This window comes from Tachypleus tridentatus, unplaced genomic scaffold (genome assembly GCF_004210375.1).
Source record: "Tachypleus tridentatus isolate NWPU-2018 unplaced genomic scaffold, ASM421037v1 Hic_cluster_2, whole genome shotgun sequence".
NCBI lineage: Eukaryota > Metazoa > Arthropoda > Merostomata > Xiphosura > Limulidae > Tachypleus > Tachypleus tridentatus.
The window spans coordinates 57,221,272-57,246,022 of record NW_027467782.1 but is presented as its reverse complement, the minus strand read 5'-3'; the positions used below and the strand labels follow the sequence as shown (position 1 = coordinate 57,246,022).

General features: G+C 36.3%; 1 protein-coding gene across 1 annotated transcript in view; it reads right to left on the bottom strand.

Annotated features, from left to right (window-relative positions):
• Nucleotides 1-24,751, bottom strand: part of LOC143242503 (lachesin-like) — a 57,987-nt gene that overhangs the window by 25,555 nt on the left and 7,681 nt on the right. The window contains exons 4-5 of the mRNA XM_076485935.1: nucleotides 22,051-22,179; nucleotides 13,446-13,736 (exon numbers count right to left, since the gene is read on the bottom strand). Of these exons, the coding sequence (XP_076342050.1) occupies nucleotides 13,446-13,736; nucleotides 22,051-22,179 (420 nt within the window). The remainder of the gene's footprint in view (nucleotides 1-13,445; nucleotides 13,737-22,050; nucleotides 22,180-24,751) is intronic.

Here is a 24,751-nt window from a genome sequence, read left to right as displayed (position 1 = left end):
GGAACTAAGATATACATATTAGGATATGTATTTTAAATAGCGTAACGTATAGTTTTTAACACTATAAATTACACTGAATGAAATACATAACTTCATCTCAATATTTTATTAGGCATACTGCTACTTAATGTTTATTAAGTACTTCCTTAACCAACGAGCGATATAAAGTTTTCAAACAGCTGTTTAGAAAACAACAGACTCGTTTCTCTACAACGTTTCTTCTCTGACAGTAACACAACTACTTGTACCTTAAACGTTGTACAAAAATAAATATATGACTTCACAAACATCCTTGTCCTATTACTGCTGAGCACAAAAGCAGTTTAATAATCAATGCTGATTAATTACACGTGTCCCGGAAGTGACGAATAGACAGTAAGTTCTGCAAGCTCCACTTAACTGTTATTCAGAATTCTTCTACGAACAATATTTTTAAAAATTCAACATTCAACTATATTTGTGTAACACAAAAAATGATCGTTCTATATTAGAAGATTTTGTCCTCTATACCTCGGTAGCATGTTTTCTCTGGTCTTAAATGGACGTGGCCAAATGGTCAGAGTAACGGTTTGTTTCCAAGAATTATGGATTCACTTCTTGTTGACACACGTTTGCATCGTTGGTGCATTAGAAGAGTGACAATCAAAACCCCCACTGTTAGAGATAGCGAAGAGGTGCCTGTGGATTTTGTTTTAAAGTTACTTGACCTCAGGTATATAAGTTCAAAATTGGTTTCCTCAGGTTTTTTTTGTTTTTACATTTGTGCGAATATCGAAAACAAAAACGTTTCTGTAGACAAGTTTTATCTTTGGTTACAAATTTGAGTTTTAAAAAAATCGGTTGGTAATAAATCTAATATTATTTTTTGTCCTGTTGCAAGGATTTTTAGCTTACAGACCCGGCATGGCCAGGTGGTTAAGGCCCTCGTCTCGTAATCTGAGGGTCGCGGGTTCGCATCCCCGTCGCACCAAACATGCTCGCCCTTTCAGCCGTGGGGGCGATATAATGTGACGGTCAATCCCACTTTTCGTTGGTAAAAGAGTAGACAAAGAATTGGTGGTGGGTGGTGATGACTAGCTGCCTTCCCTATAGACTTACACTGCTAAATTAGGGATGGCTGTCATAGATTGCCCTCGAGTAGCTTTGCACGAAATTCAAAACAAACTAAACCAAACTGAAAGGGTGTAGAATCAAGTTTAGTGTTTCAAAAATGTAGGACGAGAAATAACATTATACTCATGAGTTCAGTAATATACGTCAAGGTTTTGGGAAATTGATTACAGATGTCTTATTATCTACAGGTATCTGATAACTGCTTTTTGAATTTCGCGCAAAGCTACACGAGGGCTATCTGCGCTAGCTGTCTCTAATTTAGCAGTGTAAGACTAGAGGGAAGGCAGCTAGTCATCACCACCCACCGCCAACTCTTGAGCTACTCTTTTACTAACGAATAATAGGATTTACTGTCACATTATAAAGCCCCGCGGCTGAAAGGGCGAGCATGTTTAATGCGACGGGGATTCGAACCCGTGACCCTCAGATTACGAGTCGAGGGCCTTAACCCACGTGGCCATGCCGGGCTAGTATCTGATAAAATCAAATATAAAAGTAACCAAGAAAAATTCTAATTTCAACGGAATTGAGCTATTACAAAGGATGTCCTGTTTTATTGTTTAATTTGATACCATCTTGACGTGTGATGTTTGAGGTTATTTTTCTCTTATGATGTAACGATATAAAATAACATAGAACAAAGAAGGTGAAGTAGTTTATTGAATAAAACGTATTCAAAAAATTATATATATAAATTTTAATCCTATTAAATGCCAGAAACTGTCTCAACCTCCTGATAACAAGGTAAAAACAAAAGTATCGATTAGAAGACTATCTTCGATTTTCTGGTGAGTCCGAAGGTTTTAAGGGTCTTGCACATCTAACATAGCCCTGTACCTATGAGTCATTAAAAAAAAAATATGTTGATTTTAAAATTCTTTTGTTCGTCTTACCTAAGCTGATGTCAATTACTTCTTCCCTCTCGAATTGTTATTGTTTGCGTCTGAGACCAGCAATGAAATTAATAAAACAAAGAATCATAAGAAAGCGAAAATAGTGTGTAAATAGGGCGTAAATAGTGTGCAAGTGCGCGTGAAAACAAGTTACTTAAACGACAAGTTCGACTAGAAAAGTGATCCCCGTTAGTACAGCGGTATGTCTCCGGATTTACAACGCTAAAATCAAGGGTTCGATTCCCCTCGGTGGGTTGAGCAGATAGCCCGCTGTGGCTTTGCTATAAGAAAAAACACAAACACACACTCGATTAGAAAAGTGGCTAAAAAAAAATCCAATCCGAAACAACATGACTTGATAAAACATACAGCTCGATTAGAGCTAGTAAATAACCGTTTCTCAGTGAGATAAAAATGACCTTGTGGTTTTTAAAACAAACGACTGTTAGGTTTTGTTTTGATACACTCTGTTTTTCCTAAATTAATACATATTTAACTGAAAACCTTCAATTATTACATCTAGTCTCCGACAGTGTAAAGTAGACACTACTTAACATTTACCACCCTTATATTACCCAGGTGGTTAGGGTATGTGACTCGCAAACTGACGGTCACGGGTTCGAATCTTGACTCATCAAACATTTCCGCCCTTTCTCCGTGGGGGCCTTATAAAGTGACGGTCAATCTCACTATTCATTGGTAAAACGTGTTGCCCAAGAGTCTGAGGTGAGTAGCGATAGCCAACTGCCTTCCCTGCTAAGTTACGGAGGGTTGGGGGGTTAGCCCTCGTGTAGCTTTGCGCGAGATTCAAACCAAAATTCACCACTTCAGCGTACGTATCTGCAACTAAAACGAGTCTGTGTGTGTTTAATTGATATTAACTCTATATTTCTGTAATCGACTCGTATCTATCTTAAATCAGGGGTTCGATTCCTCTCGGTGGACTCAGCAGATAGCCCGATATGGCAGTGCTATAAGAAAATACACACAGACAGACACACACAAAGAGATACGAAAAAGAGCAAGAAATAAAATTATGACGAATAAAGAAATATGTTATGGCTAAACGTCACAGATTACACTTTAAATATGTTAGGCCTATACGTCACAGATTACATTTTAAATATGTTAAGCCTATACGTCACAGATTACATTTTAAATATGTTAGGGCTAAACGTCACAGATTACATTTTAGATATGTTAGGCCTATACGTCACAGATTATATTTTAAATATGTTAGGCCTATACGTCACAGATTACATTTTAAATATGTTAGGCCTATACGTCACAGAGTACATTTTAAATATGTTAGGGCTATACATCACAGATTACATTTTAAATATGTTAGGCCTATACGTCACAGATTACATTTTAAATATGTTAGGCCTATACGTCACAGATTACATTTTAAATATTGTTTTTAATAAATAGCAAATATATCTGTTTTCTAAAGACGGCTGGTACAGGTATTAAAACCTTAATTAAAATATTAAAAATCAAAAATCAAAATTAGGTTTTGTGGGTTTTTTTTTCTTTTTAAATAACCAAGGATATGCTTAACGCTAGGATTGGTTTATTTGCTTGTTTTGAATTTCGCGCAAAGCTACACCAGGGCTTTCTGCGCTAGCCATCCCTAATTTAGCAGTGTAAAACTGGAGTGAATGCAACTAGTAATCACCAACTCTTGGGCTACTCTTTTATCAATGGATAGTGGGATTGACCGTCACTTTATAACGCCTTTACTGCTGAAAGGGCGAGCATGTTTGGTGTGACGGGGATTCGAACCCGCGACCCTCAGATTACGAGTCGAGTGCCTTAACCACCTAGCCATGCCGGGCCTAACACTAGGAAAGAAAACCTTAACCAGTCGGAGAATCATTGAATAGTAAGTGTTAACTTATTACCCTGATATCTCTTCCTACCAGAAAAGAACCCTCTCTTCCACTGACACCCAGCTTTGATGTAAGCACCGAAACAAGCAAAATTACACATAAATCGCTCTCAAAATTTCCAAACATAAGTATATTAGAACACTGTCACATAAAACACGCCTATCGTGCTCTGACTGACCACCTAAAGGGCTAGAGAGGGTTGAATATCGCAAGAGATATTTACATTAATTGGAGTTTTACTCTGTTTGTGGCTCGTTATGCTGCATAGCAACGAAAGTCACTGATGAACGTGGTCGAAAATAAGTTATTAAGGCTCGCTCTCTGCGAAATTAACGAAGGAAATGAACATTTATGGCTTTCAATGTATGCTACATGAATCACAAATCATTACGTAGCAAATAAGGCAGCAGAAACTTCTACCACCCGCTTCAACGCCATGTTTAATCATCAGAGTGTCTCGTTGGTAGAAGTCAACTCTCAGCGAAAGGGCTTTTCTTCTTACCAGTAGTAGATATTCATGGCACGAGCCAGCATTGTGACCAGCGAGCACGAGCGAACACGTGTTTGTGACACCGCAGATCTTAGCCGTTGACTGCAGGAAATTGACTCTTTTATTAGTATTATAGAAACAATAGGATGCGGAATTTGGTCTTGTAGACACGGTGAGATACGTGGGGAAGTAGAGCACGTGCTTTGTCCGTTGCACGATATCAGTTTATAGAGAGAGCCTTGACCTCCATCACAATTACTCCTTATGGGCAGAAACTAACTCTACAACATCCTTGACAGAACAACCTTTAATTAAGTTAAAAATTTTAAACGTTGGCATACACAACAAATGAACAAACCGAAGCATTCCAGGAGATAACACAGAAGAGTTTACCCCACACATTATAAGACAATAAGAAAATCATTTAACTTCCCATTTCAACCAGCGATGTTGTTCCAAAACTCTTTTAGTCTGAGGCTCCCTTAATACGAATAAAAAGTATTTATAATAACTTTAGCATGACATACTAAACGTAGTAACACCTGTTATCGATATACTGTACGATTTAAATAACTTATCATAATTTTTATCGACTAATTGTTTAATTTAGAATTAAAGATTAATTCAGTATATTTGTTTACGTTCCCCTTTTTTGTCTCCCCCCAGAAAATATGAATTAGGACTTCTTCTTACAAAGTGAAACTTGGAAGTCGATTTCAGTTTTCAGTCACGTGAGCAGAACCGGATAGCAAGTTGGGGAGAACTTTTATCACATGAAAACATTAATTACAAAAATTACTGACAGTAGGTGAGGTTTAGTTTGATTTAAACTCATCGATTTCAAACATGAGATCGCATAACTGGAGTGTAAGTTTGTATGCAAGGTTTTTAATGTGGGAACACGGATATACAGGTCGTCCCCAATACTAAGGGTGCGAGTTACTTTCTAAGATCTGCACTTATGGTTTCAATACAACAGTCAAATATTTATATTTGTAAAAACGGCTCGTTTGGGCTGAGAAAATATTTTACGTAGAGGAGCGAACAACGTTTCGACCTTCTTCGGTCATCATCAGGTTCACAAGGAAAGAAAGAGGTAACTGACCGGAAGCTGACCACATGTTTGAAAGGGGTTGTGTAACTGAGTGTCGGAATGTAGAGGGCGGGCTTAGATGTTTGAATATATAATTTTATATGATTTATTTTATTATTATTGCTTATTATATTATATTAATATAGGTATAAAGGTGTTCCTTTGTATTGGTTTATTTTGGGTTTAAGTTGTTGTATAAGTAAGGCTTCTTTAATTTTGCGTTTGTTTATGTTTGTTTCTTTATTTAGTATTTGAGTGTTTTCTATGGTTATGTTGTGTTTATTTGACTTGCAGTGTTCGAAAACGTGTGAAGGTTACTTTTTATGTTCTTTGAATCTGGTTTCCATTTTTCTACTTGTTTATCCAATATAGAAGTCGTGACAGTTTTCACATTGTATTTTATAAATAATGTTGGTGTGGTGTTTGTCAGTGTAGTTTTTACATAGTATAGACCTCAGTTTTGTGCCTGGTTTTTGAATAAATTTGGTATTAACTGGAAAGTCATATTTTGTCACTAGTTTTTGCCAAATGTTGGTTATTTTTCTGCTGATGTCGGAAATATATGGTATGCAGCAGTAACTTTGACATTATCATGATAACTGACAACACAGGTATCCTAGCCTAAATAACTTTCACATTGTTATATTAACTGACAACACAGGTATCCTAGCCTAAATAACTTTCACATTGTTATATTAACTGACAACACAGGTATCCTAGCATAAATAACTTTCGCATTGTTATATTATCTGACAACACAGGTATCCTAGCATAAATAACCTTCACATTATCACATTAACTGACAATACAGGTACCCTAGCCTAAGTAACTTTTACAGTATCACATTTACTTAGCACACACGTCTTGTTGGTAACCTTGTCTTCACATTAAGTGACAATACAGATACAGTAGTCTAAGTAGCCTTGACTCAATATTAGGTAAGAGTACAGTAGTGTAAGTAGCCTTGACTCAATATTAGGTGAGATGAGAGTGCAGTAGTGTAAGTAGTCTTTACTCGATATTAGATGAGAGTACAGTAGACTCAATATTGTAAGTAGACTCAATATTAGGTGAGAGTTGACTCAATATTAGGTGAGAGTACAGTAGTCTAAGTAGCTTTGACTCAATATTAGATGAGAGTACAGTAGTCTAAGTAGCTTTGACTCAATATTAGGTGAGAGTACAGTAGTCTAAGTAGTCTTGACTCAATATTAGGTGAGAGTACAGTAGTCTAAGTAGCCTTGACTCAATATTAGGTGAAAGTACAGTAGTCTAAGTAGCCTTGACTCAATATTAGGTGAGAGTACAGTAGTCTAAGTAGCTTTGACTCAATATTAGGTGAGAGTACAGTAGTCTAAGTAGCTTTGACTCAATATTAGGTGAGAGTACAGTAGTCTAAGTAGACTTGACTCAATATTAGGTGAGAGTACAGTAGTCTAAGTAGCTTTGACTCAATATTAGGTGAGAGTACAGTAGTCTAAGTAGCTTTGACTCAATATTAGGTGAGAGTACAGTAGTCTAAGTAGCCTTGACTCAATATTAGGTGAGAGTACAGTAGTCTAAGTAGCCTTGACTCAATATTAGGTGAGAGTACAGTAGTCTAAGTAGCCTTGACTCAATATTAGGTGAGAGTACAGTAGTCTAAGTAGCCTTGACTCAATATTAGGTGAGAGTACAGTAGTCTAAGTAGCCTTGACTCAATATTAGGTGAGAGTACAGTAGTCTAAGTAGCCTTGACTCAATATTAGGTGAGAGTACAGTAGTCTAAGTAGCTTTGACTCAATATTAGGTGAGAGAGTAGTCTAAGTAGACTTGACTCAATATTAGGTGAGAGTACAGTAGTCTAAGTAGCCTTGACTCAATATTAGGTGAGAGTACAGTAGTCTAAGTAGCTTTGACTCAATATTAGGTGAGAGTACAGTAGTCTAAGTAGCTTGACTCAATATTAGGTGAGAGTACAGTAGTCTAAGTAGTCTTGACTCAATATTAGGTGAGAGTACAGTAGTCTAAGTAGCTTTGACTCAATATTAGGTGAGAGTACAGTAGTCTAAGTAGCTTTGACTCAATATTAGGTGAGAGTACAGTAGTCTAAGTAGCTTTGACTCAATATTAGGTGAGAGTACAGTAGTCTAAGTAGCCTTGACTCAATATTAGGTGAGAGTACAGTAGTCTAAGTAGCCTTGACTCAATATTAGGTGAGAGTACAGTAGTCTAAGTAGCCTTGACTCAATATTAGGTGAGAGTACAGTAGTCTAAGTAGCCTTGACTCAATATTAGGTGAGAGAGTAGAGTAGTACAGTAGTGTAAGTAGCCTTGACTCAATATTAGATGAGAGTACAGTAGTGTAAGTAGCCTTGACTCAATATTAGGTGAGAGTACAGTAGTCTAAGTAGCTTTGACACAATACTAGGTGAGAGTACAGTAGTCTAAGTAGCCTTGACTCAATATTAGATGAGAATACAGTAGTCTAAGTAGCCTTGACTCAATATTAGGTGAGAGTACAGTAGTCTAAGTAGTCTTGACTCAATATTAGGTGAGAGTACAGTAGTCTAAGTAGCCTTGACTCAATATTAGGTGAAAGTACAGTAGTCTAAGTAGCCTTGACTCGATATTAGGTGAGAGTACAGTAGTCTAAGTAGCTTTGACTCAATATTAGGTGAGAGTACAGTAGTCTAAGTAGCTTTGACTCAATATTAGGTGAGAGTAAAGTAGTCTAAGTAGACTTGACTCAATATTAGGTGAGAGTACAGTAGTCTAAGTAGCTTTGACTCAATATTAGGTGAGAGTACAGTAGTCTAAGTAGCTTTGACTCAATATTAGGTGAGAGTACAGTAGTCTAAGTAGCCTTGACTCAATATTAGGTAAGAGTACAGTAGTCTAAGTAGCCTTGACTCAATATTAGGTGAGAGTACAGTAGTCTAAGTAGCCTTGACTCAATATTAGGTGAGAGTACAGTAGTCTAAGTAGCTTTGACTCAATATTAGGTGAGAGTACAGTAGTCTAAGTAGCTTTGACTCAATATTAGGTGAGAGTACAGTAGTCTAAGTAGACTTGACTCAATATTAGGTGAGAGTACAGTAGTCTAAGTAGCTTTGACTCAATATTAGGTGAGTACAGTAGTCTAAGTAGCTTTGACTCAATATTAGGTGAGAGTACAGTAGTCTAAGTAGCTTTGACTCAATATTAGGTGAGAGTACAGTAGTCTAAGTAGCTTTGACTCAATATTAGGTGAGAGTACAGTAGTCTAAGTAGTCTTGACTCAATATTAGGTGAGAGTACAGTAGTCTAAGTAGCCTTGACTCAATATTAGGTGAGAGTACAGTCGTCTAAGTAGTCTTGACTCAATATAGTCTAAGTAGGTGTCTAAGTAGTCTTGACTCAGTGAGAGTACAGTCTAAGTAGCTTTGACTCAATATTAGGTGAGAGTACAGTAGTCTAAGTAGCTAGCCTTGACTCAATATTAGGTGAGAGTACAGTAGTCTAAGTAGCCTTGACTCAATATTAGGTGAGAGTACAGTAGTCTAAGTAGCCTTGACTCAATATTAGGTGAGAGTACAGTAGTCTAAGTAGCCTTGACTCAATATTAGGTGAGAGTACAGTAGTCTAAGTAGCCTTGACTCAATATTAGTAGTGAGAGTACAGTAGTCTAAGTAGCCTTGACTCAATATTAGGTGAGAGTACAGTAGTCTAAGTAGCTTTGACTCAATATTAGGTAGATGAGTACAGTAGTCTAAGTAGCCTTGACTCAATATTAGGTGAGAGTAGTCTAAGTAGTCAGTAGTCTAAGTAGCCTTGACTCGATATTAGGTGAGAGTACAAGTCTAAGTAGCTTTGACTCAATATTAGGTGAGAGTACAGTAGTCTAAGTAGCTTTGACTCAATATTAGGTGAGAGTACAGTAGTCTAAGTAGCTTTGACTCAATATTAGGTGAGAGTACAGTAGTCTAAGTAGCCTTGACTCAATATTAGGTGAAAGTACAGTAGTCTAAGTAGCCTTGACTCGATATTAGGTGAGAGTACAGTAGTCTAAGTAGCTTTGACTCAATATTAGGTGAGAGTACAGTAGTCTAAGTAGCTTTGACTCAATATTAGGTGAGAGTAAAGTAGTCTAAGTAGACTTGACTCAATATTAGGTGAGAGTACAGTAGTCTAAGTAGCTTTGACTCAATATTAGGTGAGAGTACAGTAGTCTAAGTAGCTTTGACTCAATATTAGGTGAGAGTACAGTAGTCTAAGTAGCCTTGACTCAATATTAGATGAGAGTACAGTAGTGTAAGTAGCCTTGACTCAATATTAGATGAGAGTACAGTAGTGTAAGTAGCCTTGACTCAATATTAGGTGAGAGTACAGTAGTCTAAGTAGCTTTGACACAATACTAGGTGAGAGTACAGTAGTCTAAGTAGCCTTGACTCAATATTAGATGAGAATACAGTAGTCTAAGTAGCCTTGACTCAATATTAGGTGAGAGTACAGTAGTCTAAGTAGTCTTGACTCAATATTAGGTGAGAGTACAGTAGTCTAAGTAGCCTTGACTCAATATTAGGTGAGAGTACAGTAGTCTAAGTAGCCTTGACTCGATATTAGGTGAGAGTACAATAGCCTAGGTAGCCTTGACTCGATGTTAGGTGAGAGTACAATAGCCTAGGTAGCCTTGACTCGAAGTTAGGTGAGAGTACAATAGCCTAGGTAGCCTTGACTCCATATTAGGTGAGAGTAAAGTTGTCTAAATAGCTTTGATGCAATATTAAGTGACAGATTATGGACGGCTAGCGCAGATAACCCTCGTGCAAGCAAATAAAAACTGTTCTTATATTTTGTGTTTCTAATTAACCCAGAGATCGGAGATTGTTAATTTCTAAAACAATATGTTTAAAAATCTAATTAGTCAGAAAACAATAGTTAGAAACGATTAAAACCCTATGTTATTTAAATGTACCCTTCCAGATGTTTACGGTATTATATCAGATTAAGTTTCGAGTTTTTATTTCTTTGCAAGACATAGATATGGCCTAAACAGGATTGTAACTCGTATTTTGTCTTACTATGAATTCTGCTTCCTTTGTACGAATCCATTTAATACAAAACATTAATTATATATTTATATATCAACTTTTTATACAGAACACGACTAATGCATTTCTCTAATAATGTCCACAGTATTATCAAATAAACATGGACACGTTTGTTTTGTTTGTTTATTTCGCGCAAAGCTAGACCAGAGCTATCTGCACTAACCGTCCATAATTTTGCAGTGTAAGATTTGAGGGAAGGCAGCTAGTCATCACCACCCACCGCCAACTCTTGGGCTACTCTTTTACCAACGAATAGTGGGATTGACCATCACATTATCACGCACCCACGGCTGAAAGGTCGAGCATGTTTGGTGTGACGGAGATTCGAACCCGCGACCATCGGATTAAGAGTTCAGCGCCTTAACCACCTGGCCATGCCGGGTCACATGGAGACGAATGTTTCGTTGTACGATTAGGAATTATATTAAAAACATTTTTCTCTTTGGTTTTAAACAAATACATAAATTGTTATACGATATTTTATGAAAAATGTTCATAAAACAGCAGACACAATAACGCTAATGTTTCATCGTGTACAGGCAAGCGAAACGATACACTACGCATCTTGCATAACTACTAAAACCAGTTGATAAATGTATCGGTAATTGTTTTCGCAATTATTAACCTGAATTTAAGACAAGTGAATTATTAATAATTGTGTGTTTATATCTGTAAACAAATATCACCAAAGCTCTACCACACTACAGTGGTTACGTCGTCAGCAGTGTAGCGAATGTGGTTATTGTAATCGAATGAAGTTTCCATAATTGCATGTACAGTGGTAACCTAGCAACTGAAATTTTATCTTGCTTATACGTAAGTTATTCTATCTAAACGTAGAGCAACATAAGCAATTCATGTTCTTGTTATATGTATATATATACGAAATCAACCCATGTTTCTGTTAAGGTGCGTCTTTCAAAACAATATACTACGCATACCGTTTCACTCTTCACTTTTGTTAACTAAATCCAATTCTGAGATTCTGTGTTTCAAATTCATTAATCTGATTTACGTTTCATTATGATAAATTTAACATGAAACGCTTCTCTTTAAGTGTAGACTTGGGGAAGTATTTGTTAACAGTTTGGCATTACTTCTTATCAATTAAATCGTAATGGTCTGGTGGTGAGGGCACTCGACTCGCAGAACGGGGGAAGGGGTGCATGTTCGAATCCCTGTTTCCGAACATGTTCTTTCTATATGGGTGTCGTCTGATCTAGTCACCTCGGTTTAAAAATTCTTGGTTTCCAAAAATACCCCACCAACTCTAAACTAGTTTGGATTAAGGTCGTTATAGAGAAGTAGTCGGATTTAACCTTACATTATTAGAATGTTCACAAGAATTAACCCTACATCATTAGAATATTCACAAGAGTTAACATTACATTATTAGAATGTTCACAAGAATTAACCCTACATCATTAGAATATTCACAAGAGTTAACATTACATTATTAGAATGTTCACAAGAGTTAACCCTACATCATTAGAATATTCACAAGAGTGAACATTACATTATTAGAATGTTCACAAGAGTTAACCCTACATCATTAGAATATTCACAAGAGTTAACATTACATAATTAGAATGTTCACAAGAGTTAACCCTACATCATTAGAATATTCACAAGAGTTAACACTACATCATTAGAATATTCACAAGAGTTAACCTTACATCATTGGAATGTTCACAAGAGTTAACCCTACATCATTAGAATATTCACAAGAGTTAACACTACATTATTAGAATGTTCACAAGAGTTAACCCTAAATCATTAGAATATTCACAAGAGTTAACCCTACATCATTAGAATATTCACAAGTGTTAACCCTAAATCATTAGAATATTCACAAGAGTTAACCTTACATCATTGGAATGTTCACAAGAGTTAACCCTACATCATTAGAATATTCACAAGAGTTAACCTTACATCATTAGAATATTCACAAGAGTTAACCCTACATCATTAGAATATTCACAAGAGTTAACATTACATCATTAGAATATTCACAAGAGTTAACCCTACATCATTAGAATATTCACAAGAGTTAACATTACATTATTAGAATGTTCACAAGAGTTAACCCTAAATCATTAGAATATTCACAAGAGTTAACCTTACATCATTGGAATGTTCACAAGAGTTAACCCTAAATCATTAGAATATTCACAAGAGTTAACCCTAAATCACTAGAATATTCACAAGAGTTAACCCTAAATCATTAGAATGTTTCTCTGAGTTAACCTTACATTATAAGGACTTTCACCACTATTAACCGTGCATTATTAGAGATCTCACTAAAGCTAATTATGTATCACAAGAGTTAACTCAACGTTGTTACGACGTAGGGTCATGTTGGGTGGAACTCTTAACACCTCATGTATTTTAACCTTCCACCTACTTTACACCTGCGTTATAACTGTACTCCAGAATTTCAAATCCTTAAAATGAAGTTAATGGCTATTCAATAACCTAACTCTTAGGAAAACCTCAGGGGTTTGTTCATGTTCCTACTAGACATGAGATACGAACAATACACTCATGTTGACGCTATGGTACTTAAAAATATTTCATATACAAGCTTGTTTCCAAAGAGCTGCAATTTATTTTGCATAAAACTTGATCATCACAATTACGGAGTTGTCGACGTAATTTCACAACTGATTAAGTGGTTCTAGCAATGACGTCGATCATATTGTGGCCAAGCGTAACAAAGAGTATTACAGCATTCTGAAGAATTAATGTTAGACAAAATGACCAAAATTACAGAAGCTCACGGGCATCTTTTAATTTTTGTTGATAACGTCCAACAGGATTAAATTAAAACAGCTGTGATATGAACCAGACTCAATAGCAGTTCTGGGTTAACTTAATTATAACGAAACTCACCGTAAAGTTTGATGGAGGCTTCCACCTCTCCCAGGGAGTTCTTGGCATGGCAGCTGTAAGATCCAAAGTCGTCCTGGCTTACGTTACGTATCCTTAGCCTCATTGCAACTTTATAGAGTCCAACCTCTACAGTCATGACGTCTCGTTTCGAGTCCGCTATTACCAAGGTGTCTTCGTTCTTCATCCAGTAAGACACAGATGGAGGATAGCACTCCAGGTGGCATTCCAGTGTAACAGATGACTCTACGCTCGTTCCCACCATTTCTTCGCTCGTCCAGATCATTGGAGGAACTTCGAATGTGAAAAGTTAAAACAATGTTTGTCATAAAAAAAAAAGTCTTTCTTTTGTTTTGTAGAAATCAGCAAATCACGTGCGATCACGTGCGATGACCATTGAACCATGATGAATAAGGTTTTAAATTAATATTTTACGTACAACGTGTTTTACAGCAGGAATAAAAGATCAGGAAAAGTGAATATTACAAATAAGTCAAATGGAACATTAAGTTTTCATTTCTTTTTCGAACAAAGATAATTACGAAGTTACCTACAAGCTGATAATTGAACTTTCAAGGAATCAATCGTTGAGAAAACGATTACCATAAAACAAAAAATAAGGAAAATTCGAATTATTGACGTAAGAGTTCGCTACAATCGAAATACCAGATTTTTTTGTTTTAGAGAAACCATAACTGTTGCAGTCAAGGTCCAAAAGTCCGATCTTTGTCCACGATTTCAGTGGTAACAGAAGTGCAGTAGTACTTACAGCAGGAATGGGTTATATGTGCATTATTAATATCTCAAGCTAATTGCAAACAGCATATAAAGAAAATTTTAAATGCACTTTAATCACACTGTTGAGTAGTAAACACACCAACTCCAGAGTAACAAAACACCTAAGCACTTGAGTAGAGTAGAAACAAACATTTCACAATTTTGTCAATCTGATTGACTTATTGAGTGACGTTATTGGAAAGGCATAGCTCCTTCACCTTATATAAATCTAAATGTGCGTGACTGAATTACCCTACCTAGGCTAAAAGTGTTTTTCTTAATTTTACTCATAACCTTAGTAACAACAAGCAATAAAAATAACCATTTTACACCATTATTAACAAGCTAACATTATACTAGTAGCCATATTCTGTGATTACGAGCATGCTCTCTGAGTTTCCAAGTAACAACCCACTCTCTTTTACCACCCCTATCACACACATTATGTGTGTACACGATTGCTTATGAACACGTGCTACTTTATCAACCTGCAGCTGTATTTCTTACATATAAAAGGCGGACTAGATAGATCACCAAGGTCTATGGTCTAACTATGGTCTAACATTTGAAAGCAACCTTTTCAATTCTATACATCTGGGTCTGGCATAGTCAGGTGGTCAAGGCGCTTGAATCGTAATCTGAGGGTCGTGGGTTAGAATACCCGTCACACCAGACATGCTCGCCCTTTCAGCCGTGGGGGCGTGACAGTCAATCCCACTGTTCCTTGGTAAAAGAGTAGCCCAAAAGTTGGCAGTGAATGATGATGACTAACTGCCTTTCCTTTAATCTTACACTGCTAAATTAGGGACGGCTAGCACAGTTAGCCCTCATGTATACATCTGACTCAAGAGTTCTGTGTTAGACTAAACAATTCTGTCATAACAGTTGGTGAGTCTGATACGTGAGAACGAACACTACAACTGCTCGACTCTGACACGGTTTTCTTGTATCATTTACTTATGTACTGTTTTCAAACTAAATGTGATCCATTGACATCTAAGGTTGTACTTAAAACAGTAGAAGTTTGAAAATATGCATTACAAGGAAACGAAACAAAATGAGAATGTCTTATTTTGATAACTTTGAAAAGTATTTGTCCCCACAAAGAGATCACTACTGTGAGAATAGACGTAATGTTAGATACAGTAATATCGAAAATGAAAAACATCCATTAGCTATATATTCAATCAAACAAAAGGTTGCCTCTCTGGATATATGTAAGAAAAGCTGCAGTAAATATATAATCAAAATGCCAAAAAAATGTTGAGAGATAGCTGTATAAAAGTTAGGAGAATGATCGCTCTTAAGAGTTTGTACCAAAATAAAGCTATGAATTAAAAAAGTAAGGAAACAAGGTAGGAATGGACGGGTGGCATTACAACGCTTGGTGGTTTTTAACACGATTAGACCTCACAATGGGTGTGACCATCGTTTTGATACTTCCTATTTTGTGTTTTTGCAAACTAAGTAAAAGGTATATACAGCTAAATGTCTCTGATTTAAACTTTATGCAGATAAATATATCATCAAGCACGTGTCCCCAACAAAATTCACGAGATCTTAATGGAGGTTCTTGTAATCGAAGGTGAGAAAGTAAGCTACAATAGTCAATACTATTGACACATTATAACTACAGTCATGTGAAAAAGTTAGGACACCCTATGAAAGTCTGTATATATTTGTAACATTTTTGGATATACAGATATTTAATATCAATTTTAACAATACTGAGAGATAATAGGAATATAACTAAACAATTAAAACAGAAGAAAAGACTTTTCAAGATCTTCTGTAAATTTAATTTTTCAAAAATGCATATTGCATCTGAGGAAAACGTTAGGACACCCCCACACTTATTCCCACTTAAAATAGCTCAACTCAAACACAGGTATATCACACCAGGTGCACATGATTAGAAGATCGGTACTCAGCATTCTGAATGAGGCTTGCCCTATTTAAACCTCAGACATTTAGTTTGGTGTGCTCCTGACTGTTGAAGTGAGAGTGAGCACCATGGTGAGAGCAAAAGAGCTGTCTGAGGCCTTCAGAAAGACAATTGTAGCAGCTTACGAGTCTGGTAAGGGTTTTAAAAAGATCCCAAAAGATATTGAAATCAACCATTCCACTGCCCGGAAAATAGTCAACAAGTGGAGGGCTTTCAAAACAACTGCCAACATGCCCAGGTCTGGTCGTCCAAGCAAGTTCACCCCGAGAGCAGACCGCAAGATGCTAAAAGAGGTCTCCAAACACCCTAACATGTCATCACGGGACCTACAGCAGGCTTTGGCTACTGTTGATGTGAAAGTTCATGCCTCTACAATCAGAAAGAGACTGCACAAGTTTATCTTGCATGGGAGGTGTGCAAGGAGGAAACCTTTGTTCTCTAAGAGAAACATCAAGACCAGACTTAAGTTTGTCAGAGAGAATGTAGACAAAGACCAGGACTTTTGGAATAATGTTCTTTGGCCAGATGAGTCCAAAATTGAATTATTTGAACACCAGAACAGAGGGCGTGTTTGGCGTAAACAAAATACAGCATTCCAGGAAAAGAACCTCATACCAACTGTGAAGCATGTAGGTGGAAGTGTTATGGTTTGGGGCTGCTTTGCTGCAGCAGGACCTGGACAGCTCACAATAATTGAATCTACCATGCATTCTAATGTGTATCAGAGGATGCTTGAGGAGCATGTGAGTCCATCTGTAGAAAAATTAAAGTTGAAGCGGAACTGGACACTGCAATACGACAATGACCAAAAACATACCAGTAAATCCACCAAGGACTGGCTGAAAACTAAGAAATGGAGAGTCCTGGAATGGCCGAGTCAAAGCCCAGATATTAATCCCATTGAGATGCTGTGGGATGACTTGAAACGGGCTGTACATAAAAGAAACCCTTTAAACATCTCACAGCTGAAAGAATTCTGCATTGAGGAGTGGGGCAAACTTTCTTCAGACCGATGTCAGAGACTGGTAGATGGCTACAAGAAGCGTCTCATTGCAGTTATTTCAGCCAAAAGGGGTAACACTACCTATTACGGGGTAGGGTGTCCTAACTTTTCCTCAGTTTGAATATGCATTTTTGTAGAATTACATTTACAGAAGAGTCTTTTCTTCAGTTTTAATTGTTTAGTTATATTCCTATTATCTCTCAGTATTGTTAAAATTGATATTAAATATCTATATATCCAAAAATATTACAAAAATATAAGGCTTTCATAGGGTGTCCTAACTTTTTCACATGACTATATATGATTGGTAAGTGGTGGGATAAAAGAATAGTATAGAAACAGCTGATGTTTGAAATATTAAAGTTTGTTGAGTATTCAGAAACAATAAGCTTCTGATAAAATTTAATTCATGTCTACAACTGAGTTAAGATATAATGTAAAACAGTACAAATGGTAGGAACGATGACCATACCGTGATAAAAACAGCCAAGTGTTGTTATGTTATCCCGTCCATTGCTGCCTTGTTTCCTTACTTCTTAGTGCTCTCATTGTTACTTTATAATTTTTATATTTAAAAATTGTTTTACACTTGTATGATCTAAAGATTCAATTGGTAAGCTTCAGTTTAATGGAACAGTCATTATAATGAAGTGGATATGGTGAATTGATGGCTTCAGTACTAAGTTATGTTTAATACTGTTTCTGTAATTAAAAATCACATACGTTACATTTCATGGTTTTAACTCGTAAAGCCTTGGTCATGAACGCTATTACTTTGTTTGATAATGAAGGTCAAGAATCAGCGCCTCCTAGTGGCACAGCGGTATGTCTTTGGACTCTAACCGTCACAAACTGGATTTCGATACCCGTAATAGGCAGAGCACAGATTGCTCATTGCGTAGCTTTGTGATTAATATATAGAAAAAAGGAATCTGCCTTATTTATTGTTTATTAAACCAGTTTGATTTGTGGTTTATTAAAAAAACACATGATCTGTGGACCGTTAAATCAGTTTGGTATAAAGACTTTTCTAACGTATATAAGAAATGATGATGACCGTTTGTAGTGCCGTAAGAAAAGGCTCATTGCATACTGCTTGGCAAACTAATAAAAATATTTTGTCCACCGCGTAACGCCCACTCACATTAATCTACCAGTTTGTAGCCACATTCCTGCTTTCCCTGTCTGATCTGTCCACTGAGAGATACATATGCACCGAGATATGTTTCATGGCGAATCATTCGAGACATTTCAGTCTCATAGGATCAGTAAGTGATCCGTTTGAACCCGATTTTAGAGAACTAAAATCGATTAGTTTGAACAATCTGCAAAGAAGGACTTACGAATGAATAGCGTAAGTTGTTGAGGAAATTATTGTAGGGGTTAGGGGTGAATTTTAAAATTACAAACAACAGTAATCGGAGCGAATAATGCGTTTAGAGAAAAGTATGTGGCGTTAGAAAATAAGTGTACATGACAAAATATATTCAATGACAAGCGTTATTTTATCTATCTACAACGACTGATGTTCTATTTTGGTAATCCAATAACGTACAAATTATCACTCAGTTAACTCGCACAGCAGTTTACGATATGATTTGTCATATACAAAATATTTAAAACAATTCATTTTAGGGCATTTAAATATAACCGTTTTGATTGGTGTTTTTAAATAAGAGTACGAAAACAAATATCCTGAGTTAGAACATTTTATTCATATTTAAATTGTGCCAAAAATGTTGATATATTATAACATAACAACGTGTATACATAGGAGTCACGACTGCCAGTTAATGTTTTAACGAACATGTTTGCATGTTGTAACGCAATTACATATATACTTAGGGTTAACGACTGCCAGTTACTGTTTTAACGTACGTGTTTGTATCTTGTAACGCCATTACATATATACTTCGAGGTAACGACAGACAGTTACAGTTTTGACAAACGTGTGGAAATCGTGCAATGTCAATATATATATTCGTAACAGTAACTACAACCGGTTACTGTTTCAACTAACATGTTTAACTCGTGTAACGTCAATATATAGGAGTAACTATAGCCGTTAGTGTTTTCTATCCTGAAACTGACAGAATACACTTTTGATAGCACCTTTACTAATACATAAGTTTTTATGTGACAAAATACAGCTATAAAAAAAGCAAGCCATTTTGTTTGGCAGAATACACGTTCGAAAGAACATTTATGTCCGAACAGTTGCTTGAACTTAGAGCCTGAAACGTAATTAGTACGGCAAGTTGTTCGCGACTAAAGTTTGTACACAAATTAATCAGTTTTAATATTGTAATATACAGCAGTGTAGGCTAGCAATGACGTGAACGAAACGTAATTACTTTATCCGTGTATCCAGATGACAACAAACATAACAGTGACAATTCCAAACGACCAGTAAAAAACAGAAGTAAAAAACTGTTAATGAAACTGACACCGGTTGCTTTTACATGGAATTAGAAGTAATTCCAAAATTTCTTAAACTGACTGGACCTTGTAATGAACTATTGGGATTATGGCTAAAAATACTGAATAGTGAGAGAGCCCAGATGATAATAAATATACTATCAGTAAGTTTGATCTATTAAACTAGTTACACTGTTTACTAGACTAGTTTTAACTTTGATTTATACAGGTAGTTTGCTCTGATCGAGGAGGATGGAGAGATTCACCTTCCTGTGATGATTTGAAACTTGAGCACGCCCACGTGCGCACGAGACGCCTAGCGTTATCGCATAAATAATTTACTCGTACTAAAGGTAAACAAATATGTTTGGAAATTATTATATTTTGTATAAACATTTGTATTCGTAAGTGTGACTGTTTTATAATCTGAACTAGTGTTGTAATCAGTCTAGGAAAGATCACGTGCTTTTTCATTTATAAAAATGGAGCATGTATAACCAAAGTGTCCACTAGAGGGCTTCAAGACACGAGAATTGTTTGCTTGTTTTTGAATTTCGCGCAAAGCTACACGTGGGCTATCTGCGCTAGCCGTCCCTAATTTAGCAGTGTAAGACTTTAGGGAAGGCAACTAGTCATCACCACCCACCGCCAACCCTTGGGCTGCTCTTTTACCAACGAATAATGGGATTATCACATTATAACGCCCCCACAGTTGAAAGGGCGAGCATATTTGGTGCGACAGGGATTCGAACCCGCGTCCCTCAGATTATGAATCGAACGCCTCAACCCACTTGGCCATGCCGGGCCTGACACAAGAATTAAAGCTCGGATAATCCTTAGAAGACATTACCTACTACGCCTTATAATTCAATGTATTCACCGCTTTTTCTCAACTACGAATTTTGAGCACTGTAAGAAACAAAGAGTGAATCCATCTGAAGAAAGAAAAGCGAGATCTTCTCATGAATAACGACTGTGGATTACATTTTACCGAATTACAACAATAGACATTCACTAATCTTGGATTAAATCGCCATAATATAACAGCATTATACAAATGACAACAAATAAAAACTCTCTGCATAGATAGGTTTTATAATAAGCATAAATATTCTTTTCAGGTTAAGTTGTTTCTCTTACGAAGTGTAAGAGCAGAACAACCAGCGCCACCACCATTTTCAACAGAGCGTGAGAAATCTACTTTCATTACATACAGTAAAGGTTTCATTCTTTTGATAAATTTACAAAAGTAAACAATATAAAAAATCTTAGAAAGCGCGATTTCGAGTTAACACTGATAACGATGTGATATTCTAGATGTAATGAATATTAAATATCTATGTTTTAGCAGGCCCGGCATGGCCAGGTGGTTAAGGGACATGACTCGCACCAAACATGCTCGGCCTTTCAGCTCTGAGGGCGTTATAACGTGATGGTGACTCTCACTATTCGTTGATAAAAGAGCAGCTCAAGAGTTGGCGGAGGGTGGTGATGAATAGCTGTCTTACACTGCAAAATTGGGGACGTCTAGCGCAGATATCCTCGTGTAGCTTTGCGCGAAATTCAAAACAAACCAACCAAACCTAAGATTTAGATAAGCTCTTGACCAAAGATAGTTTCGGAACTTCAGTGACGTGGCTGCTTCTTTACTTTCGCTGTTTCCGTAAAATTATATTTATACATTTGTACGAGAGAAATTATAAAATAAAATATCAATAAAATATTACAAAAACAAAATAAATAAATAACACTCGTCATGGATGAATAGTCATGATTTTCTTAGCAATGATTCTCTGTGATTACTCACAACACCAGTTCGCTAAGCCTTTTTAAACCTTAGCACTTGTTCGCTGTGATTAATTACAATACCAGTTCGCTAAGCTTGTTAAAACTTAGCACTTGATCGCCATGATTACTTACAATACCAGTTCGCTTAGCCTTTTTAAACCTTAGCACTTGTTCTCTGTTATTACTTACAATACCAGTTCGCTTAGCCTTTTTAAACCTTAGCGCTTGTTCGCTGTGATTACTTACAATACCAGTTCGCTAAGCCTTTTTAAACCTTAGCACTTGTTCTCTGTTATTACTTACGATACCAGTTCGCTTAGCCTTTTTAAGCCTTAGCGCTTGTTCGCTGTGATTACTTACAATACCAGTTCGCTAAGCCTTTTTAAACCTTAGCACTTTTTCTCTGTGATTACTTACGATACCAGTTCGCGAAGCCTTTTTAAACCTTAGCACTTGTTCGCTGTGATTACTTACAACACCAGTTCACTAAGCCTTTTTTAAAACTTAGCACTTGATAGCCATGATTACTTACAATACCAGTTCACTAAGCCTTTTTAAATCTCAGCACTCTTAACTAAGTCTAAAAATATAAGAGTTACAAACCATATTCTGAATTAGACTGTAATTTAAGGATCTAATATTTCGATTACAAAGCAGACTTGTAAATGGTAACTCACATTTCACATTAAGTAAGATCCTTTTGCTGACAGATGGTTGTACCTGGTTTGAGGCTATACAAAGATATGCTCCCATGTGTGTTCTTTTGACGTGATAAATGTCCAAAATGTCTCCCACGACCTTGGTAACTGAAAGACACGACAAGTACGACCTTTTAGCTAGATCGAAATAATTATTCAACAGAACGATTACAGTCTTAAGTACATTTTAAATAAAAATGAATTTATGGATATCATATCCTGTATAAGAGAATACCGAAACTCAACATAAATGAAGAAGATATACTCTTACTAAACGCAGCTTGCATACTGGTTTAATAAAGAATAAAAAACGCCATGTTTCTCAGACTAATACATAAATATTTTAGCATTGTTCTGTGAAAAATACATAAATACCATCTATTTTAATAAATTACATAGCACGTTAACACTCCAGGAACGTCTACTTGGTACCATTAACCAGAACGTATTACGCTAAAGGAATGGTGTTTGTTAAACTTTATTTTTTCGTTTTACATATTCAGTAGAATTATTTTAAAAAATGAATGGCCCGGCATGGCCAAGTGTGTTAAGGCGTTCGACTCCTAATCCGAAGGTCGCGGGTTCGAATCCTCGTCGTACCAAACATGCTCGCCCTTCCAGCCGTGGGGGCGTTATAATGTGACGGTTAATCCCACTATTCGTTGGTAAAAGAGTAGCCCAAGAGTTGGTGGTGGGTGGTGATGACTAGCTGCCTTCCCTCTAGTCTTACACTGCTAAATGAGGTACGGCTAGCGCAGATAGCCCTCGAGTAGCTTTGCGCGAAATTAAAAAAAACAACAAAAAACAAACAGAAAAATGAATATCCAAAAAAGCTTTAAATATTATATGTATAACATATAAACAGATGTTCCATGAGCTTAACTTTTACCTAAAAATAACAAATAAGTAACAGTCTCCTGACGAGAGAACCAATGAATGTATTTGTATGTAATAAACCTTTCTTCACTGGTTGATATTTAGGCTTACTATCTATTCAGGTATCATATACAACAACAACTATTTTTCTCTTGGGTGGTGTAAGATTTGAACGTTATTTGCTATAATAACATGAGAAAAACCTATCACAAAAGGTGAACTTATCTCGATAAACATGGTGAGTTTCGAACAACATAGAATCCAATGTACTGGTTATTCACATATCCTATGTAGTGTCATTTGTAGGCGACTTACCATGTTTACTTTTGGATAATACGTACTCTGTTGTCGAAACGTATTTAAAATATGTAGTTAAAAAATAAAATAAACGTGTAAATGTTAAATAAATTGGAGATTTAATAAACGTGTAAAGTGTTAAACAAAATTGTAAGTTAATTAAATGAACGTGTAATGTCTTAAGTAAATATTCTACTCGCGAGGTAGATTTTTCTGGTAAAAAATAATAAATTTCTAAGTAGCATCAACTAAGTTTGTTAAATGACTTACAAACACAGTGATGAGTTAGATTATTTCAAGCAAAATTTGAACCTACATCTGAAAAATCCATGGATGATCAATAAAACAGTTATAAACATTTAAAGTGAAAGTTCCAGACCGATTATTCCGGCATAGTCAGATGGTTAGAGCGCTCGACTCGGAATTTGAGGATTGCAAGTTCGAATCCCTGTTACACTAAACATGCTTGTTCCTTAAGCCGTGGGAGCAGTTATTATGTGATGGTAATCCCATTATTCGTTAGTAAAAGAGAAGAACAGCCCAAGAGTTGGTAGTGGTGACTAGCTGCTTTTCGTCTAGTCTTACACTTCCAAATTTAGGGAGGGCTAGCGCACATAGTCCTCGTATAAATTTGCGCGAAATTGAAAACAAACAAACAGCTTATTGCAGGAATCAGTTTTGGCTGTTTGTTTGTTGTTAAACGCAAAGCTATAGAATGAGCTATCTGTGCTGTGCCCACCACTGGTACTAAAACCCACTTTTAGGAGTTGTAAGCCTTCAGATTTCCGAAAGTATCCAATCCACTAGTTATTGAGATAAAACTCGGGTGAAAACATAATGTAATTTATAACGAAACAATTATGTGTCTAGGGTAATAAGTATATACTTATTACAATATATGTTATTATAACACTTATACAGAATGTTGTTGTTAAGAAATACACGTTTATTAATTTGATGATGATTAGCAAGTATTAAGTAACATGTATTGGCCCTTACGTTAAACCAAAAAAAATTTCATGTCGAAAGTTCGCTTAATAACAGGAATAGGTGGTGAAGCAATTGACCATTTCCGTTGTACACTAATAAACCTCGACCCCAAGTCCACATTTAGGAGGGCACATCCACAAAACAAAAGCATTTGTTCAAAGTTGTTCTGGGTCAGCATTCTGACGCGGGGTCCAGTAAGAGCCTCCAAAACAAAACTAACTTTTCATTGGGTTCTCTTTGTGTGACGTGAAGAAAGTTCGTGTTGCTGATGTGGTCAGCTACGATAATAAGACATTCAAATGGACAGATCAAGGCCAATCACATGATCTTGTAATTACGTAACACCGACACATTTACCCGTGTTTCCGTTTTGTTTTTTTTTCCAGCTTATAATAGCTGCTACGTCTTCGACCAATTGAATCTATTATGGAGTCATCCGAAGACAGCAATTATAGAGCATTAACTGTCGGACGAGATCTCTTACTGATGGCAGACCCATCACTTTCTTGTCGCTTCT